Source organism: Grammomys surdaster, unplaced genomic scaffold (assembly GCF_004785775.1).
Source record: "Grammomys surdaster isolate TR1022 unplaced genomic scaffold, NIH_TR_1.0 273, whole genome shotgun sequence".
NCBI lineage: Eukaryota > Metazoa > Chordata > Mammalia > Rodentia > Muridae > Grammomys > Grammomys surdaster.
Window position 1 is genome coordinate 3,439,283 of NW_021604714.1, and position 12,447 is coordinate 3,451,729.

A 12,447-nucleotide genomic window follows, 5' to 3' on the forward strand; every position below is an offset into this window, starting at 1 on the left:
TCCTGCCTGAAATTACTTCTTTGTTCTAGCCTAATGTCAGTTTCCTGGCTGAAGCCTGCTTCCTTGTCCTCTTGTCCTTGGCCAATGTCAGATTCTTTTTTTTCTTTTTTTTGGTTTTTCGAGACAGGGTTTCTCTGTGTAGCCCTGGCTGACCTGGAACTCACTCTGTAGACCAGGCTGGCCTCGAACTCAGAAATCTGCCTGGCTCTGCCTCCCAAGTGCTGGGATTAAAGGCGTGCGCCACCACCGCCCGGCCCTGTTCTATTCTTTTTGTGTGTACAAACCACGCTTCACACATCTTTTCCTTAACTGATGGACATGGGCTGTTTGCACTTGGGGCTACCATGATTAACACTGTTCTCAGAGGATCTACAGGGACACACTGCAGGCCTGCCTTGCTCCTTCAGCTTCCTTGGAGCCTCAGGCTGTTTGTGTCTGTCAGCCTGGATTCACAGACAGGAGCCTAGCATGACTGTCCTCTGAGAGGCTCCTCTCAGCAGCTGACCGGAAACAGAAGCAGAGACCCACAGCCGAACATTAGATGGAGCTCGGGAAGTCTTGTGGAAGAGTTGAGGGAAGGGCTGTGGGTCTGGGAGGAGATGGGAACTCCATAAGAAGACCAAGAAAGTTGACTAACCCGGACCCTCGGGGGCTCACAGAGATTGAACCACCAACTAAAGAGCATACAAGGACTGGACCTAGCCCCCTTTCCCCTGACTCCCACACTTATGTAGGTCCCCCAATGGAGCAGGGGCTGCCCCTGACTCTGCTGCCTGCCTGTGGATCCCGTTCCCCTGACTGGGCCACCTTGTCTGACCTCAGTGGGTGAGGGTGTACCTAGTCCTGCAGTGACTTGAGGTGCCAGGGTGGGTTGGTACCCAGAGGACCTCCCCGTTCTCAGAGGTGAAAGGAAAGGCCAGACTGGGGAAAGGGGCATGTGAGGTGGGGGGGGATGGGAGGAAGGGGGACCCCAGTCAGTTTGTGAAGTGAATTAATTAATTAATTAATTAATTTAAAAAACTACTGCCAGGCACTGGCACATACGTTTGTGTGTGAACAAGCATTTTCCCTTTCTCTCAAGTGTATTTGTGAGTCACACTGTCTGATAAAGCGTGGCAAGGTTATAGAAATGTAGCCCAACAAAGTGGCTGTACCACTTTCTGTCATTATCCATAATGGAAGAAACCACTAATTTGTCCATATCTTCAGTAACGAGTGCGTGAGGTCATTTTTCACCGCCTCTTGCGTCTCTCTGATGCAGGCCGGTGTTAGTACGCCATCCATCTACTTTTTGCCCATTCATACCCTTCGATGGTATCAAAATTGGGGTGTGGGGGGGTAGTTAAATGTTGGATATGTTGGGGCCAGGCAGCCGGCTCAGTGAGTAAAACCCAAGCCTGGAAATCCACATTTGCTCCCTCTTCCACAACAATAGTAAATAAATCTAAGTAAATCTAAGTTAGACATTTAGTAACAATAAAAAAGCACTAATGTCTTTAATTTTTCTGGTTACTTTTTTTGTGGCGCTGCCCACTGGGCTTCACGGCCTCACCAAGCGCCATCTGTTTCTGGCTTTGCTGTTTAGTGCTGTGCTGGGAATACGATTCCAACCGCCAGATGCAAGGTCGAGACAGTCACGTCTGTTTTTCTTTTAGGAGTTTGGTGGCACCAGCTCTGCCGCTCAGGTCTCTGATCTACTTGGAGTTAATGTTTCGTACAGGGTACGAGGTGAGGACACAATGCTGTTCTTTGTGAACATTCAGCTTCCCGCTACCGCTGGCTGAAGGGACCCTTGTGCCTTGCAGCCTTGGCACCCCTGCCAGAAGTCACCCGGCCATGAAACCGTGTCTCTGTCTGCCTGTACATTTGTTTTGGGTTTTACTTTGTTTTGTTCTGAAACAGCCTCTTACCTGGCTGGCCAGGAACTCTCTATGTAGACCAGGCTGGCCCCAAACTCAGAGATCTACCTGCCTCTGCCTCCCAAGTGCTGGGGTTAAGTTTATGCACCACCATACCCGGCTTTATTTTTACTTTTGAAGTAATTTCTCTTTCCCACCAAAAATATAGTATTCCCTTTTATACAGTGGGTATATATTTATATTTGATTCATTATAAACCTTTGTAACAGCCGGGCGGTGGTGGCGCACGCCTTTAATCCCAGCACTTGGGAGGCAGAGGCAGGCGGATTTCTGAGTTCGAGGCCAGCCTGGTCTACCGAGTGAGTTCCAGGACAGCCAGGGCTATACAGAGAAACCCTGTCTCGAAAAAGAAAAAAAGAAAAAAATAAAAAATAAATAAATAAATAAACCTTTGTAACTGGGAAAATTTTTAGTTGCCAACTGGGTCTCGTGGTCAGATGAATAAAAGAAAATAGGTTTCCTGTCACCGAAGCGCCAACAGTGGCTGAGAAGTCCGGCACCCTGGGCTGACCTATCCCACCCTGTCCTGCATCTGCCATGGCCACTCAGCCTTTGAAACAGGATTGGGCCAGCGCAGACGGTTCGAGGGAGCTCACACCGGATCAGAAAGGACCGTGACAATGGCCAGGACAGAGTAAAAAAGAGAAGAAAACCATCTGGGTGACAGTGAAGGGGATGGTGGATTTGAGAGGCACCTGGGTACCTGACTGGTGGCTGCTGAGAGCCAAGGGGGTCTCTCTTGAAGCAGGGTCCTCTCTACCTGTGGTGTCTCCAGCTCCACCTTCAGTGTGCTGTGTGGTGGCCAAGAAGAAACGGTTGCCACCCCTATTTGAAGATCACTTTTACAGCCCAGAAGTGATAGAAAAATAGTAATTCCATGCCACGGAGAAGGAAGCTCTTAACAAACAGTCCCACCAGTGGCCAGGGGACCCTTCCTCTCACAGACTCAAAAATACTCAATGCTCATTGGGTTAGGTTTGTTTGTTTGTTTGGTTGGTTGGTTGGTTGGTTTATTTATTTATTTATTTTTTATGGCTACAAGTCACCTCCAACTTCATCAGTGGTGAGCGAGTTTGAGACAGGGTGTTTTCACCCGCTCCCCATGCAGTGGGAGTCTGCAGACAGCAGACAGTCTGAGTGTATGAGCTGGCTCAGCGGGAACTGCCTCGGTCAGTCACAAGGTCTGCTTGTTCTCATAGTCTGCCAGGTCAGGGACAAAGAGAAATGACTTCAGGTAAAGTGCCACAGGGCATTTGGTAAGCTCTGCTGGATGCCTGGCATTTACTTAGGTCAAACTCAGTATCCTCCTCTCCTGCCTAAGCCTCTTAGGTAGCTGGATTATAGGCATGCACTAGCCTGCCTGCCTGCCTGCCTGCCTACAAACTCACCCACCCATCATCCATCCACCCGTCCACCCGTCCATCCATCCATCCATCCATCCATCCATCCATCCTGTCCTCTCTGACAAGGTCACACACAGCACTGCCTGATCTTGAAGTTGCTATACAGCTGAAGGTGACCTTGAACTTCTGACCTTCCTGCCTGCACTTCCTGAGTGCTCATATGACAGACTGACGGAATGCCAGCAGATCCATTTCAGGCTCACCCTGTCTTACACAGGCGGTTGGGAGAGGGTGGAGGTAAAAGAGCATTGGCTGCGTTTCCCCTTCTGTCTCCTTCCACAACATCAGCAACACCAGCAGGCTCTAAAGCCCTCTTCATCCTTCCTAGAGTTGGGCTTACACAGCCCCAGGATGGGGTCCCATAGCTGAGGGCCTATAGCAAGGCCCTCCCAAGGAACTATAGAGTGTATGCCCGATGCTGATGGAACTCGCTATGCTTCTTACAGTACCCTGCAGGCCCTTCCACTTAATCCCGCCTTTCACAGCAGTCAGAGCAGGGAGAACCATGCCCTCCGTGTTCTGTTTATTATGTTATCTGGTTCATTCAAAATATTTTTATAAGATTTATGATGTATATAAGTATGCCATCGCTGTTTTCAGACACACCAGAAGAGGGCATCAGATCCCATTACAGATGGTTGTGAGCCACCATATGGTTGCTGGGAATTGAACTCAGAACCTCTGGAAGAGCAGTCAGTGTCCTTAACCTCTGAGCCGTCTCTCCAGTCCCTCCATCATTTTTTTTTTTTTAAACAGAGGGACTCATGGCATTTCTCCTGCCTCAGCCTTCCCAAAGGCTGGAATCGTAAGTATGTGTCGCCAGACTCCCTCGTACCCATTTTACAGAAGAGGCAAGGGAGGCTGAGACTGAAGTAAATTCTCCAAGGTCATGCTGAACTAGAGTCAGACTGCAGGAGACTTCTCCATTAGTTTGGATTTTATTTCCTTTTACCTCCTCTTACTTTGAGTTCAGCTTCAGTGGGCTTCTGTCCAACTTCCTCTTTGTGTCTTTAGTTTCAAATCTGCCTCTTCCCCCGACTCCCACGGGGCCTCCTGCTCCAGCTCCCCCCAGCATTTCCCATAGTGCTGCAGGGAGGGAGTTGCTCTTCAAGAGGAGGCCCATTAAGCAGGCTCTGAAGGGCCCGGCACCTCTCTGCCCTTCTAATGACGGTCATTATTACCAGAAAATAATGGAAAGCAAACACAGAGGCCAGGTGCCTCTGAGCCCAGCCTGTGCTGGAATACAAGACAAACAGAAACTGCCTTCACGAAGTGCTCTGCTCTGGGAGTTAGCTACCGGCAAGCCAGCTCCAATGACAATCTTTATCCTAAACTCCACCAGAAGCAGTCATGAAAGCATGTGGTGGCTCTCACCTTCAATCCCAGCACTAGAGACAGAGGTAGGAGGATCTCTGTGAGTTCAAGGCCAGCCTGGTCTACAGAACGAGTTCCTAGGAATACAGAAGTCAAAAGAAAGAAGGAAAGAGAGAAAGAGAGAGAGAGAGAAAGAAGGAAGGAAGGGAGGGAGGGAGGGAGGGATGGAGGGAGGGAGGAAGGAGAGAGAGAGAGAGAGAGAGAGGGGGGGGGAAGGAAGGAAGGAAGGAAGGAAGGAAGGAAGGAAGGAAGGAAGGAAGGAAAGAATGTGGGACTGCGTAAGGGTATTCTGGTTCATGGCTGAGCAGGTGCCTAGAACCCCGAGACTCTGGATGAGAACCAGCAGGAGTTCAGTGTACCCCCAGAACCCAGGGTCCTGAAAAGCAGTCTAGTCTCCATAGAATTACATTGTTCAGTCACGTAGGCCAGCCATTACAGCCCCTCCCAAAGTTCACAGGTAGAGGGTGTGACTAGAGGCCTCAGGGCCAAGGGATTTATATACTAATGAAGGCCAGAGGACAGAGCAAATTAAACATGCCTCCCCAGATCCTCCTCCGATCCTCCCCCTTTCTCCCTCCCTATTTAACTTGGGACTGGCCTAAGCTTTACCGGGGGTGGGGGCAGGTAGGGGGTGAGGGTGGGGTGTTACAACCAGATCCATCCACCATTCGCCATGACAATAAACCTTTTGGAAGCCTCCGGGACTCCACCGCTGCGGCCTTCTAATTTTTCCCCACAAAGGAAGGGAAGAAGGAAGGAAGGAAGGAAGGAAGAAAAAGAAAGAACATACCCAAATACACTATAAAATCATTCTGCTTTGAATGAAAAAAAAAATCTTATGCCCGTATGCTTTCAGAAAACTGTCCTGTGGCTTCTCCTTTGTAAAGAACTTGTGTGACCCATGACAGGGAAACAAGCATCCAAGAATGTATAAATAGCATCCCATAGCTCCTAGGCTAACCAAGACCTACAATAGCTTTAGCACTAAATGGGGCAGGGAATGAGAGTCAACAGAGAAACTTCACGGGGAATACTGTCCATTAAAAACACCTCCGAGGGAGGCTAAAGAGAAGCGGCTAGGTGATCAAGGGCAGGGGCTGCTCTTACAGAGAACCCAGGTTCTGTCCCCAGCACCCACCTGATGACCCATAACCAGCCATAACTCCAGTTGCAGGGCATCCGATGCTCTCTTCTGACTTCAGAGGGCCCAAGCACATGGAGCACATAGACACATACATGCAGGCAAAACATTCATATGTACAGAAAAACAAACAGACAAACCCTTCATGCCTTTAATCCCAGCACTTGGGAGGCAGAGGCAGGTAGATCTCTGAGTTCCATATAGATATAGATAGATGGATGAATGGATGGATGATAGATAGATAGATAGATAGATAGATAGATAGATAGATAGATAGATAGATCTACCTATCTATCTTTGAAAAAAACACCCACAGGTACACAACCTTATGAATATTTGTATCCAGGGGGGTCAGTACTGCCAACCTGTGAGTTGGCAATCTGGGAACAGGCTCTTTGTGATCTGGTAAAGAGAAGATCAACAGTGTGGACCCTAACCCAATATGGCTAGCATCCCTTAGAACAAGTGACAAGGACCCAGAGGCCCCAATGGTCATTGTCGCTCAAGTCTCTGGCTTCGCCTCTTCTTTTCCTCTCTCTTTTTCTTATTAATACTTGTCTGTGCTTCTTAGATCAGAATTGATCCTATCAACACCAGAGGAAGCAGGCAGGGGCCAAAGGAGGCTGAAGGCCCGGGTATCTGGCTCAGCTTCCTCAGACCCTGCGACTGTGTCCCGACACGGGTGCGTAGCTACGTGAGTCATCACGGTTAAGATGCCGCAGATTGTGAGACACACCATTCTCTGATGAAACATTAATGAAGATAAAAATGCCGCTGGGCTGATTATGAGGTGCGACTAACAGAAAGGAAGGGGGTGGGGGACCAACAGGAACGCTATAGAAAGCAATGCAGATTTCAGAGGCTTTTTAAGAATAAGAGATTCCAGATAAATGAGACGTGGAAGCTGATTCCGGGGAAGGCGGCTATGCTAAGCAAACAGCTCTAGTCCTCTAGAGCTGGACTGCCCAGGGGCTTTAGTATTTACCTGGGGGGTGGGGGTGGGGGGCTGTCTCCAAGAAGGAACTAGAGAGCGGGGTATTTCCTCAATGTGTGGGCCTGGTCTGAAAGCATAGTTGAGGGAAAACGAGTCCAGGTTACTACTATCCCACTTTGAGACCCTCAACCCTGGAAATGGATGGTGGGAAAGATGGGGACGGGGGCCACAGTGGGGGCGGGGCCCCGGCTTGATCTAAGGATGCTGGGAGGGAGCTGGTGGGAGCTGCAAGTTCAGAAAGAACTTCCTCTTTCTTTCAGCTCCTCCTTCCTGGTCACACAGGCTCCTGGTTACCTTCCAAGTTTCCAAGCCCAACTCACTGGCCACTCCCTCCCGACTCAGCTGCCAAAGGCACGGCTGACCTCAGTTCAGACACAGGACAGAGTCTTTGCCTGCTTGTGCTCCACCCAGGGCTGAGAAAAACTGAGAGTGAACACAAGGGGCTCCCGTCCCCAGCCGCAGGCACCGGAACACACTCAGGGCACAACAGCCAGGGTCATTGGGCCGGCCAGAACCGCTTCAAAAGCTGAACTCGGAACCAACCCCTGAACAGACAAAAAGGTACTGAGTGGAGCCAGTTCAATTCTTGAACAAAGAGACACCAGAGACTATGTGCCGTTGGTAGACCCCAGCTACAAAACAGGGCAAACAGCATCAAGTGGTAACCAGGCCCAAGACTCATTGAGGATATTCCCAAGGCCAGGTATAGCCAGGACTATTCTGGCTCCAGCCAGATTGCACATACAGCAAGCCCAGCACTTGCCCACTGCTGGAAAACACTGCCCCTTTGCTGGGATCAGCACACGAGCTGCTTCTTAAAATTGCTAGACTAGACTGGAAATCCAGGCCTCCAGAGCAGGAACGAAATCTCAGAAGTGTGTAGGCCACGCTCATTGGTGTAAACTCAAAAAGCAACGACTTCTTGGAATGGAGCTCCCCTCATGGCATACGGTGGGTGAACCCTCCTCCTAGTGCTGGGTGGCTTCAGCATCCACCTTTGCAAACTGGTAGTTAACTATGACTTGGCCGGGCAAAATGGCTGCCAGTGAGCAAATGAAGCCAGGACCTCCCAGCTTCCACTGGGCAGTGAGAAGCAGACGTCAATACCGGGAAAGCAATAATGTCAGTCCTTGGGGAATCCTTCAACTCTCTGCAGCAGGCAGAAACTACAAGAATGCAGATCAAGGGGAGAATTCTTGGGACTACCTTAACTTACTGGGTAGGGGATTTGTCCAGATGAGGACTTGAATGTCCCACCTTTCAGCCCAAGACCCACCTGGCCACTAGGAACACTTATCTGGAGCACCAAGGAAAGATGACCTGGTGCTTGGGATTCTCCCAGAACAAACTCTTGGCTTACTGTAGAGATGAAGGTGATCTACACGACAACTGTAAACCCCTAAGTGCTGAACTTTCCCAGTGTCACATAATCCTGAGGGTAGGTAGGTCCAGCACTGTCCAGTGAAGTGTTATCGGTGCCTGGCACGTGGCAAATGCCCGGCAGACATACGACGCATGGGTTGATGTATGGATGGAGGGATAACTGGATCAGTGGGGGAACAAGGGAATGAGTGGGTGAGTGGGTGGGTAGATGGGTGGGTGGATGTGTAGGTAAGTGGGTGGGTAATTTGGTGGGTGGTTGGGTGGATGGGTGAGTGAGTAAATGGATGGGTTGGTGGATGAGTGAGTGGGTGGGTGGATGATTGGGTAGGTAAGTGGGTGGGTGAGTGGGAGGGTGAGTGGATGGATAAGTGGATGGGTAGGTGGGTGGGTGAGTAGGTGGGTGGGTAGGTGGGTAGGTAGGTAAGTGGGTGGGTAATCTGGTAGGTGGGTGAATAAATGGGTGGGTTGATGGGTGACTGGGTGGGTGGATGATTGGGTAGGTAAGTGGGTGGGTGAGTAGGAGAGTGAGTGGATGGGTAGATGGGTGGGTGGATGGGTAGATGGGTGGGTAGGTGGGTGGATGGGTAGATGGGTGGGTGGGTGGGTGGATGGGTGGGTAGATGATTGGGTAGGTAAGTGGGAGGGTGAATATGTGGGTGAGTGGATGGGTAGATGGGTGGATGAGTGGGTGGATAGAAGAACAGAGGGTAAAGTTGGATCAATGGATAGAATTGTGAACGTGTAACAGCAAATGAGCTCATCTGTTGGGAAAAACAGGTCTCGTGGAGCGCTCAGCTCACAGAGCCGGACCTCCAGGATCTCTCAGAGACTCACCTGAGCCGTCTGGAATGGACCGGACAAAGGTCGGCAGCATCTTGACCGAGGCTGTTGGATTATAATCCCGGGAGAGGCCATTCTTCATCTCTTTCTTGAAGCGTGTCAGGATATCTATCAGAATTTCATCGGAGAGCCGCATGGCATACAGATACTTATCAATCTGGGGGAGGACCAGAAGGGAAAAGCGTTAGGCTGAGTTCAAGGGGAGTTCAGCTCAGCTCCAGCCTGGATGGGCATGGCAGGACAGGAAACTGGTGGCCTGGACGGTCGACACACTGGAACAGCCTGGAGGGAACATCACACAGGAGGAGGTTGTCAACTCCCTCAACCGTGCCACCCAGAGCCGGTCCACAAATGCTGCTGTCCCCTTCCCCACCTACAAAACAAACAAGACAACCCCAAGGCCTGTTCCAATCCTGGAATACCACATGCTAAGTGTTGTTCAACCGCCAAGGAGATGCATGATACAGGCAGGTTCCCTCCCGGGACCTTCAGCGTCCCTTCATCTCTGAGAGGTGGCTGGTTCGTCGAGGTTGGCAAAGCCATACACGTTAAAGACACAGATTCTAGAGCCAGCCACCTAGCTTCAGGTCTGAGCCCTGTTGTCTAAGAGGTGTGTGTGGACTTCTGTTTCTTCAGTTGAAATAGGACTTAACCAGACATGGTGGTGTACACCTATAGTGCCAGCACTCAGGAGGCTGGGGCAGGAGGATCACAAGTTCAAAGCCAACCTAGACTATATAACAAGGCTATCCAAAAGCAGATCAATAAAATGAAAGAACAGAGGAGGCAGTAATGCCAGTGGACTTCTTTGGGCACATAACCTTCTTAAAAAGTTTTATTCATTTTTATTTTATGTGTATAAGTGTTTTCACCTGCATGTATGTTAAGTGTGCTGTGTATGTGCCTGGCACACGCAGAGGCCAGAAGAAGGTGCCGCATCTCCTGGAACTGGCGATATAAGATGGTTGTAAGCCACCATGTGGGTACTGGGACTCGAACCCAGGTCCTCTGCAGCAGTAGCAGTAGCAAGTGCCCCTCAGTGCTGTGTCGTCTCTCTAGTCCTACATATAATTCCTAAGAAGGTAGAGTGGTTAAGTGAAAGATCTAGAACCATTCACATAGCACAGGCAGCTGGCCCCAAGGGGAGGCATTAAGCCCAGCTTCGGAATGGATGGCATCAGCCCAGGAGCCCCACGCCCACACGTGGGGGACTCTGTGCCTACTTGACATGCTCACAGCACCAAACACACAGCCTCCTAATCTCAACCCCCTGGGTCATCACTAATTGTTTTTTTCTGATTACTCTCTCAGAAAGTGTTTCACTGGGGGGAGGGGAGGGCGGGGGCGGGGCATGTATTCCTCACTTGGTGGAATGCTTGCCCAGTGTGAACGAGCCCTGGGTCAAACCTGGGTCTGGCAGCATTTGCTTGTAATCCCAGCACTAGGAAGCTGGAGGCAGGAGGATGAGGAGCTCAGGTCATCTTTGGCTCCATAGGCTCATGAGAGAGAATGTATCTCAAACAAAATAAAGTATTTACGAGCGAGCTGGTGGCATTGCTTAGTGGAACAGTCCCTTCTCTGTGCTCAACCATGAACTAGACACTTGTCCTTGTGGCTCTGTCTTGTGGTGTCCAGTGGCATTTTTTTTTTCTTTTTGGTTCGCTGTTACTCTCCTGGTTTCTCCACTACTCAGGAAACCCGGCTAACCATGAGCTAGTAATACTGATGTTTCCGGTACCTTCTTCCGTCGGTCCTTCCACTCTGCTCACTGTCATGGAAGTCTCTCACAGGACAGGCCTGGTCGGTGCCCTCCCTCCCTTCCCCTGAGCTGCCTCCCCACCCCAGAGGCACCCCCCACTCTCAACAGCCAGACTCCCCGCTCTCTGCACTCGTCCAAGCACAAATCCCTACATCTCTTGTGGCTGCTGCCTCAGGCTCCCCTGGTCCTGTGATCACCCCTACCTGAAATGCCTTCCTTCTCTTCCCGGCTATCCAACCCTTCCCAGCCCCGCAAGGTCCAGGCCATGTGAAGTCTTTCTCTTGAAGTCACCCAAGTCCTCCAAGGGGGGAGATAACCCTTCCCATGATGCCAAGCCCCCAACATACACATCACAACTTCCTGTACTTGTTCCTTCCGCATTATCTGTGCTCTGTTTGCCTCAGTTTCCCCGGTGACCTCTTTGCACACAGAAGGCTCCCAGTGCTTGCAGCCACATTTATAACCCAGTAACACTGACAAGATCCTACAGTTGATTGGCTGTGCAGAATAATACCCTGTACTCACTGTTCAGAATGGCTGGAAATGTCCTGCCTTAAGGACAGAGTCCCCAGGCGAGGTCACTTCTGCATATTCGCTCTGGTCTCCAGGCCCTGCTGTCTCCTGTTGCATAGATAACCACAGTGCTAGGAGTTTACTCGCCCTCTGTGACCAGAGGGAATCACTGTCCCTGGTCCCCATCGTTATCCAGTCAATCTTTTCTTTCTCCATGACAAGCCACATGAAGGACTCCAATCAGACACCACACAGAGCAGGATAGAAATTGCCAGAAGCACAGCCCTGAGTGGAGACATACAGTGATCTACCCCAAGGCTAGCAGCTCCAGCGTAGGCATGGGGGCCTTAGTCTGGGGGCGTCATCAAAGGTCACAATACAAGCATGCTAGAGAAGCCCAAGGGGGTGGGGATCATATCAGAAAGTGTGTCCCAGGCGTAAGCAGGTGTGTGTGTGGCCGAAGGTGGCTAGAAATCAGTTCAGTGTGGATGGAGCCGACAGCTCAAGAAACAAAGGAGCCAACAAATACAGACCTGATCCCAACGCATGGTGAACCCGAGAGCATCAAAGAAGACCCAACGAGATGGCGGAGCTTCCGGAGGAGCAAGAAGGCATCTGCGGGCAGTAGGGACCTGGCCTCCAAGAATAAGTCACGGCCATCCCAGCCTTCTGGTCCGCAACCCTTCTCACACAACGACCTGACTGTCTGTCACGCCCATCCCTTCTGACACAGTGCGGGTGCCCCCAGGGAAAGGAAGTGTGTTGAATGGAGCTTTGCAAGCCGCCTGGCAGAGGAACAGCTCGGATGTTGCTGGTTGCTGGAACCCTCCTGTAATCCTAGTGTGGGTTTCCATAAACCAAGCACTTTCACATCCAGTGTGTCATTTGCCCTTCCAAAAGACCTTGTGGGCGGGGGGGAAGTGCTCTTAACCCCTGTTTTACAGCTACAGGAGCGGGGCCACAGGTAGCTAAATGATCCATTCAAAGGACACAGCCAGGGGAGCATGGTCTGTCACTAGCATGTCTAAGCTTAGCTCACCCTTCAGCCAACCCTGACCCTTGAGGGCCTACCTAAGGAGAGCTGTTAAGGTCTTCCAGCTGGGTAGGGAGAAGGTTCTAGA

General features: G+C 50.7%; 1 protein-coding gene across 2 annotated transcripts in view; it reads right to left on the reverse strand.

Moving 5' to 3' along the window:
- Positions 1-12,447, reverse strand: part of Hk1 (hexokinase 1) — a 71,519-nt gene that overhangs the window by 38,323 nt on the left and 20,749 nt on the right. For both annotated transcript variants that reach the window (XM_028776768.1, XM_028776769.1), the window contains exon 2: positions 9,049-9,211. In XM_028776768.1, the coding sequence (XP_028632601.1) occupies positions 9,049-9,211 (163 nt within the window). The remainder of the gene's footprint in view (positions 1-9,048; positions 9,212-12,447) is intronic.